This window comes from Xyrauchen texanus, chromosome 25 (genome assembly GCF_025860055.1).
Source record: "Xyrauchen texanus isolate HMW12.3.18 chromosome 25, RBS_HiC_50CHRs, whole genome shotgun sequence".
NCBI classification, from domain to species: domain Eukaryota; kingdom Metazoa; phylum Chordata; class Actinopteri; order Cypriniformes; family Catostomidae; genus Xyrauchen; species Xyrauchen texanus.
Window position 1 is genome coordinate 40,173,525 of NC_068300.1, and position 18,505 is coordinate 40,192,029.

The window sequence follows — 18,505 nt, forward strand, 5'->3', positions numbered from 1 at the left end:
GCCACAGGGATCAGTTTTAGGCCCTCTGCATTTCCCCATGTATATGCTTCCCCTGGGATATATTATCAGGAATAATGGAATAAGTTTCCACTGCTATGCCGATGATATACAACTTTATATTTCTTCAAAACCAGACAAACTTTCACAATTCTCCAAATTAGCAGTGTATCAATGAAATAAAAGATTGGATGGCCAGAAAATTCCTTCAACTCAATTCTGACAAAACAGAGGTACAAATTATTGGACCAAAAAAACGCTAAAATATAATCTGACTCTCGATGGATGTACGGTTACATCATCTTCAACAGCGAAGAACTTTTTTGTTATATTTGACATAAAATATGTCCTTTGAAAATCAAATTACCAATGTTTGTAGAACAGCATTCTTCCACCAAAGAAATAATGCTAAATTACGGCACATTCTTTCTGTTGCTGAAGCAGAAAAACAAATTAATGCGTTCATGACATCAAGACTAGATTATTGTAATGCATTACTGTGAGGATGTCCAGCAAGGTTAATAAATACACTTCAATTGGTTCAAAATGCAGCAGCCATGCTAACGAGAACCAAGAAATATGATCATATTAGCCCCATTTTATCTTCATTACATTGGCTACGTGTTAAATTTCATATTAATTACGTACAAAGCTTTGAATGGTCTAGCTCCGCAGTACTTAAGTTACCTTCTACCACACTATATTCCATCACGTTCATTACGATCGCAAAATTATGGCCTGTTAATAGTTTCTAGAATATCAAAATCCACATAAAGATAAAGATACTTTTCATATTTGGCTCCTAAACTATGGAATAGTCTCCCTCACACTCCCTAACCGGCTGGATCCAGCTCCATTCCTGTTCAGTGTTTGACTCCACTGCTACGTGTCACTATGTGATGATGACTAAATGCAGCTGGCGCCAGCCAAACATCACTTCAGTCTATTATGATGGACTGATGTCAAATCCAACCATAAGACATGGGATACTTCATATGGCATTGTCTGAACATTGGATTTAGGATGGACCACACCGAACCTCACCGAAATTACCGGCCAGTTTGAACTGTGATGCACCTCACTGATATCTGCCTGCATCACCTCTGTCTATTGATAGACTACGCTCTTGAAATGGAATACATAGACTATCAATTGCCTTAACAAAAGCCTTCATCAAACAATTAACAAGGACAATTGCAACTATGTGAACTTCTGCAGTTAAGGTTCCAGGAGGGACTTCAAAGACATTGGTCATTAATCTTACATTTCATACTAAATCTATGTTTAAACACTGTCCCTTAACACTTAGTTAAAACATTTTAAACCATTACTTGCACTATACATAAGTAATATTTACATTATATTAATGATGTTAGTCAGAGGGGAACTGGCCCCCACAGAGAGTCTGGTTTCTCCCAAGGTTATTTTTCTCCCATTAACCAACATCTTATGGAGTTTTGTGTTCCTTGCCACAGTCGCCTTCAGCTTGCTCACTGGGGTTATTAATACAATTATTATTTAATTAGTTCTTGACTAGACAGGAGAGGAGATGACAGATAAAAAAAGATGAAATGAGAAGATGATGAAACAGAAGAAAGTTGAGAAGAAAAGAGACAAGTTGAGACGAGTTCAGGAGATGAGAGACGCGATCAAAATAGAAAAGGAAGAGAACAGACATGACAAGAGAAGAGAAGACAATAGATGAGACAACAAGACAAGTGAAGTCTGATGAAAAGACAAGAAGAAATGAGAAGACAAGAACAGACAAGATGAGATGAAAAGACAAGAGAGGAGAAGAGAACAGGAGATGAGATAAGATGAGAGACAATAAAAGAGAAGAGACGTAATGAGGAGACAGATGGAGATGCAGATGGATGCAAAGACAAACAAACGGAGCGATTGCAGATACAAGAGTGAAGAGTGTTAGACAGCCTTACAGTACAGCACACTGTCTCACTTATCCTGTTCAACTTGTTTGTCACATGATCTAGTCACATGAAACTGTCAGGTTTTCACATTCATGTTCAGCATACCTGTGGGATTCTATGAAACCCAGGTAACATTAGGCCAAAGCATCAGATCATCAGCTGCCCCGCCCATTACACATAAACCATTAAAAGACAAAGGCATACAAACACAACTAAATGCCCTGCAGCCAGTGTAAAAACAATAAAGTTAAGAAAACTCTTACTATTGACTGTAACAATTATTACCAGAGATTATTATGAGGCGGCTTAGGCTCAGGTGGTAGAGCGGGTCAGCCACTAATCGCAGGGTTGGTGGTTCGATTCCCGGCCCACTTGACTCCACATGTCGAAGTGTCCTTGGGCAAGGCACTGAACCCCAAGTTGCTCCCAATGGCAGGTTAGCACCTTGCAAGGCAGCTCTGCCACCATTGGTGTATGAATGTGTGTGTGAATGGGTGAATGAGTCACAGTGTAAAGCGCTTTGAATACAATTAAGGTTAAAAAGGCGCTATATAAGTGTAGACCATTTACCATTTATTAAGCCAGAGACAGAGAATTTGTTTAAAATAAATTGAATTAATTGGAATACCCAATTTGGTGGATATAGAAAAGAGAGAGCAGCCAGAGAGCCTCCAAGAGAAAGAGATCGTTTACGGACATGTCCGTCATGTGTGTGTTTGTGTCTTCTTTTAAGTTTATCATTAAACCATCATTTATATTATCAAGCCGGTTCTCGCCTCCTCCTTTCCATTGAATACCGTTACACCAGTGTAAAGGGATCAATGGAAAGGAGGAGGCGAGAACTGGCTTTTCAACATAAATGATGGTTTAATGATAAACTTAATCAAGTCTTTTTGTCTGATTTTCAAATACTTTTTACGTTCAAATCAAAGTTTGAATAACTTCGGAGCTGGTTGGTTTGATTCATGAAGTATTTAAAAAAGGATTTTATTATATCCTAAATGTTTTTTTGGAAAAAAATACTTCTAAGACGGCTGATAAAATGGCCAGGGACTGATTGGAATAATGTACAGATTTAGCTGTTTCAGAAGGAAATTGGTACTTAAATTCACCAAAGTGGCATTCAACTGATCACAACGCATAGTCAGGACATTACTTATAAAAAAAAAAAACAGCACAATCACTATTTGAAATCAAATCTAGACAGGCTCCATTTCCAGAAGCCATCACTCGAAAGCTATTTGGCTCATGAAATGAAGCTTAACATTGTCTTTGTTTGTTTTTGAGTTTCCATAGTATGCAATAGATTGGCATGACTTAAGGTCAATATTAGGTCAAAAATGGCAAAACAATTTTACAGCTTTCTCTAGAAACACATCAGTCAATCATTGTTTTGAGTAATGAAAGATATACAATGCTTGAAATTGCCAAAAAACTGAAGATTTAATATAAAGGTGTACACTACAGTCTTCAAAGACAAAGAACAACTGGCATTTTAATTATCTTTTTAATTATTTATATATAATTTATTTATTATTTTTATTTTATTTTTATATATATATATATATATATATATATATATATATATATATATATATATATATATATATATATATATATATAATGTTTTTATATTTAAAGATAACTATGTATAATTATTTCATCATTATATATTGAATTATTGTTATATGAGGGGCTTTCTCAGTAAATATTTGTATATGCGATTAATCACGATTAATTAATCGGGACACCATGTAATTAATTTGTAATGTAATGATTACAAATTTTAATCGATTGACAGCCCTAATATAATATATATACACACACACACACACACACACACACACACACACACACACACACACACACACACACACACACACACACACACACACACACACACACACACACAGTATACTACAGTTGAAGTCAGATGTTTACATACACTTAGGTTGAAGTCATTAAAACTCATTTTTCAACCACTCCATTGAACTCAAATTAGCAAACTGTGGTTTTGGCAAGTTGTTTACAACATCTACTTTGTGCATGACATCATGAGTAATTATTTCAACAATTATTCACAGACAGATTGTTTCACTTTTAATTGACTATATCACAATTCCAGTGGGTCAGATATTTACACAATGTTAACTGTGCCTTTAAGCAATTTGGAAAATTCCAGAAAATTATGTCAAAACTTTAGACCAGGGGTGCCCAGACTTTTTTGTGTGATGATCTACTTTTAAATGGCCAACTCAATAAGATCTACCAACTAAAAAACACAGTTTCATTTAAAATAAGAAAATGCTTGTTGGGACTACTGCATGTATCCCTACATGGAATTCATCTTCTAATTAATAAAAAAAATATATAATAATGTTCAATGTTGATATCATTCAGTTTTAAAACTAAACCCAAAACACCTAGAGCACAATAGATTACAATAGCCAGGGCATTTACCTTATTCTGATGACTGAATCAGACAGTTTTGCCTAATCCGGGCAGTAGCATCGCAATTTCGCGCTCTGTTCTCAGAAGTCCTTGGAAGGCGCCTATGCGCAAACCTAGTTGTCATGGCAACTGAATAAACAAAACCTCGCCTGGTCAATATTTACTCGTCAAGTGCAAGTCAGACAGAAACTAAAAGAAGACATTATATTTACTTTTATTAAAATTTAATGAAAGTTAATTTAAATTTTGTGCGATCTACCAGCATTGCCTTTGCGATCGACTGGTAGATCGCGATCGACGTGTTGGGCACCCCTGCTTTAGACAATTAGCTTCTGATAGGAGTTGTACTGAATTAGAGGTGTACCTCTGGATGTATTTTAAGGCCTACCTTCAAACTCAGTGTCTCTTTGCTTGACAACATGGGAAAATGAAAAGAAATCAGCCAAAATGTGGAACTACACAAGTCTGGTTCATCCTTGGAAGAAATTTCAAAATGCCTGAAGGTACCACATTCATCTGCACAAACAATAGTACACAAGTATAAACACCATGGGACCACGAAGCCATTATACCGCTAAGGAAGGAGATGTATTCTGTATCCTAGAGATGAACACAGTTTGGTACGAAAAGTGCAAATCAATCCCAGAACAACAGCAAAGGACCTTGTGAAGATACTGGAGGAAACAGGTAGAAAAGTATCTACATCCACAGTAAAACAAGTCTTATAATCGATAAAACCTGAATGGCTGCTCAGCAAGGAAGAAGCCACAGCTCTAAAACTGCCATAAAAAAGCCAGACTACAGTTTGCAAGTGCACATGGGGAACAAAGATCTTACTTTTTGGAAAAATGTCCTCTGGTCTAATGAAACAAAAATTTAACTGTTTGGCCATAATAACCATCATAATGTTTGGAGGGAAAAGGGTGAACCTTGCAAGCCAAAGAACACCATCACAACCGTGAAGCATGGGGGTGGCAGCATCATGCTGTGGGGGTGCTTTGCTGCAGGAGGGACTGGTACACTTCACAAAATAGATGACTTAAATGGCTTAAAATAGATGCATAAAACTGCATTTAAATGTATTTAGCAAAGGTGAACGTAAACTTCTGACTTCAACTGTATACATATATATATTATATTCACACAGTATCTCACAAAAGTGAGTACACCCCTCACATTTTTGTAAATATTTGATTATATCTTTTCATGTGACACCACTGAAGAAATTACACTTTGCTACAATGTAAAGTAGTGAGTGTACAGCTTGTATAACAGTGTAAATTTGCTGTCCCTTCAAAATAACTCAACATACAGCCATTAATGTCTAAGCTGCTGGCAACAAAAGTGAGTACACCCCCTAAGTGAAAATTTCCAAATTTCACAGCCACCATCAAAACCATTCATGGACAATTAAACACAAAGAGAAAGACAAGGAGGGGAAGGAAAAAGGCAGCAAAACCATCAGCGAGCACACACAGTTGTAGTAAATATATCTGCCTGACAACTGAAACAACTGTTTAAAACTAAAATAGATCTATGTAGTTTTCATTGTAATATGCTTGAGAGCATGGTATGGACGAAAGACACATGCAAATTCTCAAGGCCAGTAGAGCCTTCTCTGCTGGCCTAAGATGCTAAATAAATAAATATTTTTCATCCTTTCAATCACATGTATTTTTAATTGCTGTCCACTCTTAATTAATCTACAAACAAATAGAGAAAAACTAAAAGTTTAGCCAGTCAGGATTTTTTCCTTGATGCTTACAAGCAAAGTATACGGTAACTACTTCACAAATTGCATGACAGTAGTAGCACGTGAGTTTGAGCTCCACACCGTCATGCCTTCAGAATTTCTTCAGAATCCCGCAACAGTGCAAATTAATGAGCAACTAAAGTCAGACTGTCAGATTCATCAGCCAATCAGATTGATTTATTTGTTCTTGTTGGGTGTGATCTTTAGGATATGTCCCGGTCAATGCCTTCTAGTTGGCCTTGAGTGACGCAATCACGCTTTAAGTGATGAAAGTAATTCAAGAGGGAAAAGCGTCTGTTATCAATGCTGGTATTGCTGTTGAGAAAGAGATCAAAAACACGAGATGTTCTGCATGATAGTGCGATTGATTAATTAAACAGGAAAAGAGGACTGATTTTCAAGTGCATTTGCATTGTTATAGCAAGATCGGGAGTTTTCTAAGTGTAAATTAGGTTGCTTGAGCATTCAGTGTAAGATCAAGTTTTGAAAAGTAGTGCTGCGTTCCATTCAACTCAGAAAGTCGGATTTTATAACTTCCTATTAGGAAAAGTGCAATGGGATGCATCTTGAAGTCAGAATTACAACTTGTAGGCTCGTGCAGAAATAATCAACTCTGATTTTGCCGAGATGCAGGGGTATGCTGTCACTCAAACATGTCGACATTCAGGGAGATATACAAAGTAATAAACATTCACTTTATTAAGTAATATCGATAAATGAGTTTGTTTCCACATTACATGATATTAAAGCTTGTTTAACAAACACTTGCACATGTTCTGAATGTCGAGGAATGGGATGCATTTATGGTCAGAGATATCAAGTAGGAATATCCCACATCCAACTTCAATGGAATGCAGCATAACCTTGTACCCTGACAAAATGAAATGTATTGCAAGCAACATTTAAATTGCAAATAAAAACATCTACATTATTCAAACCCTTCCCCTTTAGTATTGGTTGAGAAACAGTGAGTGGATCTATCAGGAAAAGGGATAGACTACAGGAACTTCTACAAAGAGAGGCTTATTGTAGTTTTCATTTAAAGGCCATTTAAACACTCCCAATAAAGGCTTTTTAACTTTTGTACTACAAGAAGTACCTTGGACTTTTCATGTTTGAAACCTAACTAAAGTGCACCTTCTGGGAATTTACTCCACGAAGTCCCTCCAGCAAGTACATTCTGATCTATTAAAACACTTCTCAATTATAGCAAATTTATTTCCCTTGTAATATTTAGATTCTTATTGAATTCTACTCTATTGATATTCAGTACTTGATGGAGTAATGCATATCAACGCACAATAAACTGTTTTAAAGGTGGAAAAGAAAATATGAAGCGGTACGAGAAACTCAGGAGCTTATAAGACCGGTGTGCACATTAAATATCTGAACACAGACAGAGTGCGTTTAAAAAAAAAAGCCAACTTTCACCACTTGTTTTTCTGAATATAACATGTGATATTAAAAAATGTGATTGGCCTTTTTATGTAGACTCAAAGTTAATATATGTGATTTACCCTAATGCCGTCAGTATTGGTTTCTATGCAAGCTCTCACGCTGTTAATTTATTTTATATTTGTTTTAATTATTATATTATTATTAATGCATATGTTTGTTGAAGTTAGCTTATTTTGAAACCATTCTTGGTCAAATTTGTGAAGAAAACTAAATACAATTTTTACGTACATGTTATTCTTGCTTTTTTACCAACATTAAAATTTACAAATAATCGTTAACTCATTTTTTGTGGGTTAGTGTACTTGACTACAAAATTACTTGAAAATGCCCATCCCTATTTTTAAACAGGTTTCCCAAACACTGAGTCAATGTTGCTGTGTCGGGCTGGAAAGGCAGCTCAAACAAACGGAGCAATGTTTTGATAGAACCATAGAGATATAGAGACTTCACACTTTCAACCTCCTTTATTTTTAGTTGTCTTGGCATATTAAGCTGGTAATTATCTTCCAAAACATTACACAATTCACTTTAAAGGGGTTTGTCGCAGCTGGGCACTGTATTCCTTACATTTGCATGCTCCCTATCGACATGTGCTAAACCAAAATGATTTATCATTCGCCAAGGACTTTTGCTTTTGAGGTCAAAGTTTAATGATGATGTTTGGGCTTTTCATCTTTGATTTTTTTCCATTGGAATCAGCACTTTCTGCATGAAGGCACACACACACATATTTCTGGTTATAATAGTGTTGGTCATTCCTTTTATGCAATGGATATTCATGTCCCTATCAAATATGATTTAATATACTGGATAAAATATTTAAATGTACCCAAATTTTAAGATGGAAACCATATTAGTTTGTGATTATGTTTGTGAAAAACTAATTATTGATCAATATATTTATCAAAATGTTTAAAACAAAACATGTTCTCTTGAGTTCATTAATCTAATTGGTAATCAATTTCTATGTTTTGTTCTTAATATCACTTTCCATTCTGTTAGTCTTTTGTAAAATCCAGTTCCTTAATGACATCACCTACCAGGAAGTGGCAACATTGTTGGTGGGAAACATCATTAAGTGTTAGCATGGATTTGAATAATTCTGTTATATTGTGTAGTATTGTTTTGTTTGTCTCACTCTAAAACATTCCATCATGTCAAGAGTTAAAAAATCTTAAAACGTTCTTCATGTTGACACCCTCAGGCTAACTTTCAATCCCTCACAGAGCTATTGCTAAATGTAGCTCCATTTCCATCCTGTTCATTTTCTTGCTGTTGTGCACATGTTTAAGGTATAATTAATAAAGTTTAAGTGCCTTCATCAGGGAATATTTTTGAAGGTCTGTTAAACACTTTAAGAAATGCTACTTATATAACAACAAGTTATAGAGTTCGAAAGGTACGGCTGTGGGAGGGCAGAGGGCGGGGCCGGGTCGTGATTCTAAACACACGATCCCTTATTAGGCTAATCAAGCCTCCGAGAGGGATAAAGGCCGACTGTGTGGGAGAGAGAGATTGTTTACGGACATGCCCGTCATGTGTGTGTGTTTGTGTCTTTTGTTTCAATTTACAATTAAAATATAATTTATATTGTCTAGCCGGTTCTCGTCTCCTCCTTTCCATTGAACGACGTTACACTGGTGCCGAAATCCGGGAAGGAGGAGGGATACACCGTAGTAGAGTTGTCGCCACTACAGTCCACCCCAACGGAGCAGCAGAAGCCATCTGCCGGGGGACGAGGAGCCCGGCCGCCTGGAAGCGGAGGACGGCCGCCAACTGTGAGGGGAGAAGGGGCTCCTAACCGACTGCCTGGAGCGGTCAGGACCGCTGCCAGGGGCGGAGGAGTGCCCTACCAGCCGCTGAAACGCGCTGGGGTCTGAGACCGCCGACCTCGAGCGGGGAGGGGCTCGCTGCTGACCGCCTGGAGCGGGAAAACCGCTGCCAGGGGCGGGGGAGACCCCTTCTGTTCCCCAAGAACGCGGCGGGGTGTTCCGTCCGACAGGGGCTTTAGGACAGCTTCCGATTCACCCGGAGAGGCGCGGCTGTCGTCCGTTAGAGGGTGGAGGAGTGGCCGAGGAACAAGCTGCGGCGTATCGGAGAACTGGTAAGTGTTTTTTTTTTTTTAATTTCTCTCTCCTCTCCATCTCACTGCAGCTCCGCGTTGGCATTTTCCCACTCATTTAAACTTTATTTTAAATGTGGCAGGGCGGAGGGCGGTGCCGGGTCGTGATTCTACACACCCGGTCCCTTATCAGGCTAATCAAGCCTCCGAGATGGATAAAGGCTGAATGCAGAGGATTGTGCGGGAGAGAGAGATTGTTTATGGACATGTCCGTCATGTGTGTGTGTTTGTGTCTTTTGCTTCAGTTTACAATTAAAATAGAATGTATATTGTCAAGCCGGTTCTCGGTCCTCCTTTCCATTGAATGGTTACATTGGCATAACAAGAATAACCTGTGTGTTTTTTGAATGAAACTAGTAACACCATCTGTAATTGCCCAATGGAGTTAATATGTTATAATCATTATTTATGCATATGCAACAGTCACCGGCAACGTTGTTTAATTTGAGCTGTGTCAGACTGTTCATAAGAGATAATGTACAATGTTTTAAAGCTCATGTTATATATGGAACTGATCTAGCTGCTCTCAGCAAATTCAGGATTGGCCCGTCCGACCTGATCTAAATCCACAGGCATAATCTCCCATCATTCATTACTGTAAGAGCTGCAGACACATGTGTCATACGTTAATTATTGCACCGGCTGGATTTCCTGTAACTCCTTTAATGAGCTTGTCATGTTCAAACACAAGGAAAGTGTTTGGGATTTTACTGTAAATTACAAATAGGTTCAGTTCTTGTCATTTCTTTCACACTTCACACTGCATTATGTGGGAGGATCTAATAATTAAATTATTTATGAGTTAAAACGGTTGCAGGGTATGAAACTAATCTTTTTTTACAGGTTATGGAATGTAGGCTATGGACAATGCATGTACAGTAACATACAGCTCAAGTGATTGAAACAGCCATCTACCCTTAAATATAGTGTATTTAAGCGTGCATGTAAAAGTTTTTTTTTTTTACACACACTGCCAAGATGGTTCACGGTCTCCTAAGCTAACATTTTTGTCACAACGGGAGGCTTGAGAGCTCGAATCCGAACACATTTATCACACAGAAATGAGACACTGTCATGTGATATGTAACTCCTGCAGGCTGTGAGAGCAGAAGAAGAACAGAAAGGACAGACTTCAGGCCATTAGACCAGCAGCAGCTCACCCCTGACCTAGAAAAGAAAAGAGCTGATGGCACACTTACGTGAAGCCTACTGAGATACAGTGTGTGAGAGATATGAGAGTGTGTATATCTGTGTGTGTGTGATATGAGAGTGTGTATATCTATGTGTGTGTGATATGAGAGTGTGTATATCTATGTGTGTGATATGAGAGTGTGTATATCTATGTGTGTGTGTGTGTGTGTGTGTGTGTGTGATATGAGAGTGTGTATATCTATGTGTGTGATATGAGAGTGTGTATATCTATGTGTGTGTGTGTGTGTGTGTGTGTGTGAGAGATATGAGAGTGTGTATATCTGTCTGTTTGTGTGTGATATGAGAGTGTGTATATCTGTCTGTTTGTGTGATATGAGAGTGTGTATATCTGTATGTGTGTGTGTGTGTGTGTGTGTGTGTGTGTGTGTAGAGATGCACAACTCTTGTCACTGGTGATCAGCTCGTGTATTCACTGACTTGAGAACCGAGCCATGACATAACTGACTATGTTACTCATAACCTACCCACAAACAGATTGCTAATGTGAAAAAGAATTCACAAAAATTCCATGTGTTTGAACTTAGTTTTCCTAACTTAAAAATTCAACACAAACATTTAGTGTAGAATTAACTTAACCTAAATGTAACTCAAATAAGTCTCTTTTATTTCTTTATGTACTAACTAGTGCAAGTGAATGTTAGCATGATAAATACAAGCTAGTTGGAAGCACTACATGGTGTAGTTTAGTAACTTTGCTATGGTTAGCACAGCAATTGCTCAACAAAGTGAGCAATCAAATTCATGTGCGATTGTGATGTTTCGTTCGTGAATGATTCAGTCTTTTTGAACAAATCTTTTAAGAGAACAAATCGTTCTAGTTCACCTCCATACAGAGACTCATTTTTCTCATTCACTGACGTTTCTCCCTTTCAAAATCAATGAGCTCTACTGCGTTTCATGCCTGTAAAGACTGACTTTAGCGAGAGCCAACAGCATTCGAGAGTGGGCTGTGAAGGAGCATATAACTGGTTTCACATGCTAAACGCATACACCCCTTCACTGAATCAGTCGATCATTTTGTTTGTGAATGAACTGAATGCACTGGTATACCGGTACTCTTTCACAAACAAGATGAATGAATCAGTCATCATGAAGGATGATCTGCTGACCAGGAGGAGGAGCTGCATGTTGTTCGTTCAGTTAGTCAATCTAGTTCAACATTAAAGGGGCCGGATTAATTATGAATAAAGTGAGTGATGATGACCACACATTACAATGACATACAAACCTTATTGAAACTCATGATTATTTTGTAGGCCAATATTGTTGTCTTTTTTCATGCTCACCAGTTCACAATATGATAGATATACTTTTGTTGTCATTTGCTGGGAAACACATATGATGCTTAAACACTCTGCAGTGCTGAAGTCTCTTTGTAGAATTGAAGACTCGCAAATTTGAATTAAGGATAAATAGACTTGTTCTGGTCGTGAATGACTTTGTGCTTTAAGTTCAATGCAATTCATTAAAAGATGGTCATTTGAACTAATCTTTTGGTGAATAGAATCAAATGAATAAAAAAATTCAATCACCACCACTAATATGCAACATTTACCTGTCCTCATAGTTAGCTCACGCTCCACTCTTTACCATAATGGTAACCCCCAAAACTCCAACATAACAGAAACGCTTTTAAATCTCAACATAACAAAACATTAAACACTAACAAGTGTTTTTTATACTCATCTAACGCAAAAACACATAAATAACACTTCATTTTAACATTTACTCTCCTTGTCAAATCCCATGTAAAGCATGCTGGGAAAAGGAAATCCCCTGCCCAGTTTCATCAATGCTACATTAACATAACAAATAGTATTTATGTAGTCCCATCTTGAATGGATCAAATAAACTTCCATTTTTACAAATATAAATGGATTGAACAAAATACAATTAAGTTGTGACTAAATGTTCTAGAACAGGCCTTTGGAAAGCTCAGGGCGCAAAGCTGGATCCGTGTAGCATCAAGGGCCGCACTCTTACTACTGGTTTGGTTAAACATTTTCAAAGAGCCACTTTCTCCCACATTCACTGCAATAAAAAACAGATAGGATCAGTTCTGTTGTCACTGTCATCTTATAACTCCATGAGTGTTCAACACACTCCCCTGAGATACTATGTTCCAAAACAAGAGAGATATGTCCACAATTAATTCCAAAATTGCTCCAGTGAGAAGTCTGGTGAAGTGTTTTGCTGGTGAAGTAACACAGATCTCTAATTAGCATTTGCATGAAGGCGTCTCAACGTCTTTATTGTATTCCTTTCCCTGTTATAACTGTTTTCATCACAAGCAAATATCACTGTTAAGCTACAGATTGACGGTGATAAGTGACTCTCAGGTGAGATTGAAAGTGTGCATTCTTGATTGACGCATGCGCAGATAATGTTTTTATGAACGCGCCCGCTGAGGAATCGCCGCTCTCATTAAAAATCAACTTGTTTTTATTTTTTTAGCATATTCATGCTATTCTGAACTTGAATGTGTTTCTTCAGTGGAACACAAAATGAGAATTTTTAAGAATATCCTGGCTGTTCTCTTGAATAAGGATTGGGTCTGTCAAGCTCCAAAATGGCAAAAATAAAGTGCTATAAAAGTATCATACAACATCTTGTGCAGCCATGCAACAGCTTTGTGAAAAAGACAATTTTTCAAATTATAAACCATTTTTGTAGTCCATGTGAGTTTTTTAGACCATGTCAAAGATTCAACAAATGGGAAGAATGATAGAAGTTAATATCAGTGAATAACATCCTAAATTTCGGTCCGTTTCTCACACAAAGCTATCCTATGACATTAGTAGACTTGGAATATAGCACACGAGTTGTATGATCTACTTTTATGGTGCTTTTTTTGTCATTATGGAGCACAACAGAACCAGTCACCATTTACTGTCATTACATGGAAAAGATCAGGCAGGATATTCACCTGGAACAGAGAATGTTATCACAGAATTCTCAATTTTTTAATGAACTATTCTTTTAACTTCCAACATAATGTTACATTCAGCGTAACTTGATTTAACATCAGAAGCAACATTTGAATGTAACGATATTTTAATGAAATGGTGAATAAAATTCTTAGTAATAATTCACACATAATATCGGTTATAAACATCTTATTTCAGATAAATGGATCTGTGCAGCACAAATGGGTGTCTTCCAACTGAATGTGCATTGTGTCGAACTGCACTGGCCACTTGAAGTGTAAAAAAACTGTTTGATTACAATGGGAGCAATACAGTTTTGTTTTGCGGTTTAAATTGTTGTTATTGTTCTCACACACGGTCCTCCGATGTTAGCGGTTCTTGGTTTTAGGCTAGCAGATGTGAAAATCTCTCATTATTTGCTCATGTTGTGTTGTTCCAAACCTCTATGACTTCCTGTTTCCGTGGAACACAAAAATAACTTTTTTTCATCATATAATGCAAGAAAATAGTGAATATGCTCTCATACTCCAAAATCACCATCAAATCACAGTAAGAGTAGTGGACACAAGCTATTCTTCGAGTCTTCTGAAGCGATATGATCACTTCATGTGATGAACAGAATCAGAAGAGAACAGAATCAAATCATTGCTTAACTCCTGTACATAGCATTCTCATTGGTTCTTGTGAGTCTCATGACCAAACATCATGATATCATGACACAAGAACCAATGTTATCGAGGCAGGCACTATATTTGATTTGAACACTGTTTACGGGAGTAGAATAATGAGGAAATGGAACCTTTAGGTCAAAGGAATATAGTTCACCTAGTTCACTTCACCTATAAAACCTTTTCTCACCACTACGTCGTCTCAAACTCGTATGCAGATCACAAACAATGATGTTTTGATGGCGATATGATGATGTGTGATGATAAGTCAATGGGGTCTAAAACGTCCAAGCTCTAAGAAGGACATTAAGGCAGCATAAAAGTAATCCATATGCTCAAGTGGTTTAATCCATTTCTTCTGAAGAGATTTTATCAGTTTTGGCTGAGAAACAGACCAAAATGGGACTCCTATTTGACTATAAATCTAGGCATCTGCAGTCTCCTTAGCTCGAACATAATTTGAAGATTGATTGCACTTTCTCATGCTTTTCTGAAGTCATAGATCAAACCACTTGAGTCATACTGACATACATATTATTCTTCCTTTATGTTCTTTTTGGAGCTTGAAACTATTGGACCCCATTGAGTAACTGTATAATGTATTGTTCTATATGCACATTATATCTCCATCAAAATATCTTCATTTGTGTTCTGCAGCAGAAAGCCATACAAGTTCGAGATGACATAAGGGTGAGTAATTGATGAGAAAAAGAACTATTCCTTTAAAGATGGGAAGGAATTCAAAGAGAGACAGTTGTAATGACTGGGTGTTGCATACTTTGTTAGGACAATGGAGACGGCGTCGTTTAGGATGCTCTCCCCAAACACCAGCATATTGAGCACTGGATCCACGTTCAGAGCGTTAAAAATGGCGATAGTGGCGACTGGATCCACAGCCGAGATCAGAGAGCCAAATGCAAAGCTAACAAGACAAAAAACATTTTTGCAGTCACTGCAAGCATGAATGTACACGTTAAAGCTTCTCAGAAATCCCACACATTAATGTAAGGTGTTCTAGGAAATGTCCCACCTGTCTGTCATTGTCATCTTGTAAATGACATCAGCCTGTTGAAGAAACACATTGAGATCATAATCCTTGGGAAATCATGCCGGATGAGCTTTTAAGGTGTGCATACCCGTTTTACTAGACAAACCACTTCCTGACTTCATGAGGTTTGGAGTTCAGTTTTTGAAGGTCTTTGGAATGTTGTGGCAGGGCGGAGGGCGGGGCCTCCAAGAGGGATAAAGGCCGACTGCGGAGGATTGTGTGGGAGAGAGAGATAGTTTACGGACATGAATAAACAAAATATTGTTTATATAAATCAAGCCGGTTCTCGCCTCCTCCTTTCCGGATTTCGGCACCAGTGTAAAGGAGTTCAATGGGAAGGAGGCAGCGAGAACCGGCTTGATTATATAAACAATATTTTAATGAGAAACTTAAAAGACAACAAACACACACATGACGGACATGTCCGTAAACTATCTCTCTCCCCCGCACAATCCTCCGCAGTCAGCTTGATTAGCCGATAAGGGACCGGGTGTGTATGATCACGACACCGCCCCACCCTCCGCCCTGCAACAAATGTTTACATGAAAAAAGGTGTGAATGTCTCAAATTAGATGTTATTTGCATTATGTAGCCAAACCTTTGACCCATACTACCATCTTGTCTGTCCAGCGATCAATCACAGTATTTTTTTTTCGTTTTTACATCCATAATTTTTAGAGACTGAGATTTATCTGAAATAGATTATACCACAATAATAGATGATGGAAAATAATTGATTTTAAAAAAATAGCGCAGTTGTCTACATGTTTGATTGTACAGGAAACTAGAGGTCGACCACTTTATTATTTTTGCAGATTAATCTTTTGGAAAAATCAATGACGATTGTCCAACGATTTTTAGTACTTATTTTTAGGTCTGACTTTGGACTTTTTGTCTTTATGTCTGGAACTCCCAATCACAGAAAAGACAATGAGCATTTTTTAACAGTCAATCTATAGATTTTTTTAAAAACTATCTGCCAATTAATCAATACCTTAGATATTGGTATCGTCAAAATCCAGTATTGGTCCAATTTGACATAAAACATAAACAAATGGAAAATGTGTAGACTTTAAGTACAATACAGTACACAAAATAATGACAGAATGTTTTCACAGAGATTAACTAAGAATATAATGCAGAATATAAAGTTGGGCTCATGTAGCTTACTTGCCAATAAGTGCCTCAAACCAAACTCAATATCTAAGAAAAAGTACTCCAAAGATTATTTCCTCCTCTGTGCCTGCTGTATCAGTCTTCCTCTCAAAAGTTGTGTAAAGAAAGAAAATGTTTTTGAGAAAGTGTTTTCTAGTTTTGTGTGTAATATGTTATCAGATGATCATTGAATGGACTGTGTGCAACCTGTGAGTCTGAGACTATAAATTAGATGAATCTACCTGGCCCAGAAAATAGATTCCTCCACCCACGATGAAGGCCGAGATTGCTGTTCCAAACACAGCGAATAATGTGATTGAGCCGATGTTCTGGAAGAAATTACCCTGCGGGGGGTGGAGGGGTCAGAATATTAGCAATGATGTTATAATAACAGTCTTTGACTAGAAGAGGGCAATCGCATATTTCAACACATTTCTCAAACAGACTTAATGACTATGGTTTAAAATGTGACTATCATTTAAAAATCAAATAATAGTTTATTTATTTGGAGAGACTAATACTTTAGAAGACTACACTAACAATGTGTCCTTACAAGAACGTGACAAGCGATTAAAAAAAAAAAGAAAGAAAATCTCTTCCATGTATATCTGAGATTTGACCCAAACCAGCCATGAAAAATATTTTGTCGTTTCATTGGTTTCTATTTCTGCAGCGTTATGCTGGGTGGCTCCGCCCACTGTGAAATCTCACTGTTCCAAAATCCCGCTCCACATAGAACAGTAATATCTTAAAGATATTTTTACTGGCTGTGATCATGTCATGTCGCGCAGCACTTTCATATTCATTGTGGACAGACAAATTGCTTGTCGCTAAAAGCTGAAATAACATTGTGTGTGGCAGACTACAAAGATACACATTTTCAAACAAACAAGATTATTTAATATCTTTGCAGTTGTTTTTCTTTAATGACATTTAAAAATATATTTTTGTCAGTTTTACCTTGTGTAATGAATATCCAGACTCAAAAATGATTGGCGGTAGAAGAAGCAGGAAGAACATATTGGGCCGAAACATCTCCTCTTCCTGTGAAAGAAAGTTAATCAGTACATTTCAAACACTGCAGATTTTGTCCATTGGAGTAGATGGTCAAGTAATCATCCAACAACTGACTAGGTTCAGAAGTTTACCTACTTCAGGTACTTTTTGCCTACAATTTATTTTAGAGATATTCTTTGCAGCGGTGCATTAATTGGCATGCTGTGCTTTATGGTTCTAAGAAAAAGTAGCACCTTTATGTAATACATCATTCTCTCTACTATTATTTCATATTCTTAAAATAAAGTAGTGATCCTAACTGACCAAAGACAGGGAATGTTTTCTATGATTAAACGTCAGGAATTGTGAAAAACTGAGTTTAAAGGTATTTGGTTATGGTGTATGGTGGACTTCAAATGTACATTACAAAAATATTAATTTTACAATTTATAGTTCATTTTCATCATTTTGGTCACATTAGCTTTGTAAAACTGTACAAATCCATGTATTCCATCAATAACTGATATTATATTGCATTTTTACTAGTATGTGCAATGAGTTGTAGAACACATGCTAAAAATCTGTACTGTCTCTTTAAGAAAACCGACAGCTCTGTAAAGAGTGAATATTAATGAAAGAAGACTCGAATGGCTTCTTTACCTCATCCGTGCTATTCGTCATTAGAATTAAAAAAAAACATGTTATCAATAAATGACAACAGAACAGAAAGGGAATGAATAAAAAAAACATTATACAATGACAAATGGCTTATATTGATCTCGTCTTTGAA

The 18,505-nt window shown here is 37.1% G+C and overlaps 1 protein-coding gene across 1 annotated transcript in view; it reads right to left on the reverse strand.

Moving 5' to 3' along the window:
- Nucleotides 1-18,505, reverse strand: part of slc9a8 (solute carrier family 9 member 8) — a 66,322-nt gene that overhangs the window by 26,416 nt on the left and 21,401 nt on the right. The window contains exons 5-8 of the mRNA XM_052091698.1: nt 17,680-17,763; nt 16,962-17,063; nt 15,547-15,581; nt 15,295-15,438 (exon numbers count right to left, since the gene is read on the reverse strand). Of these exons, the coding sequence (XP_051947658.1) occupies nt 15,295-15,438; nt 15,547-15,581; nt 16,962-17,063; nt 17,680-17,763 (365 nt within the window). The remainder of the gene's footprint in view (nt 1-15,294; nt 15,439-15,546; nt 15,582-16,961; nt 17,064-17,679; nt 17,764-18,505) is intronic.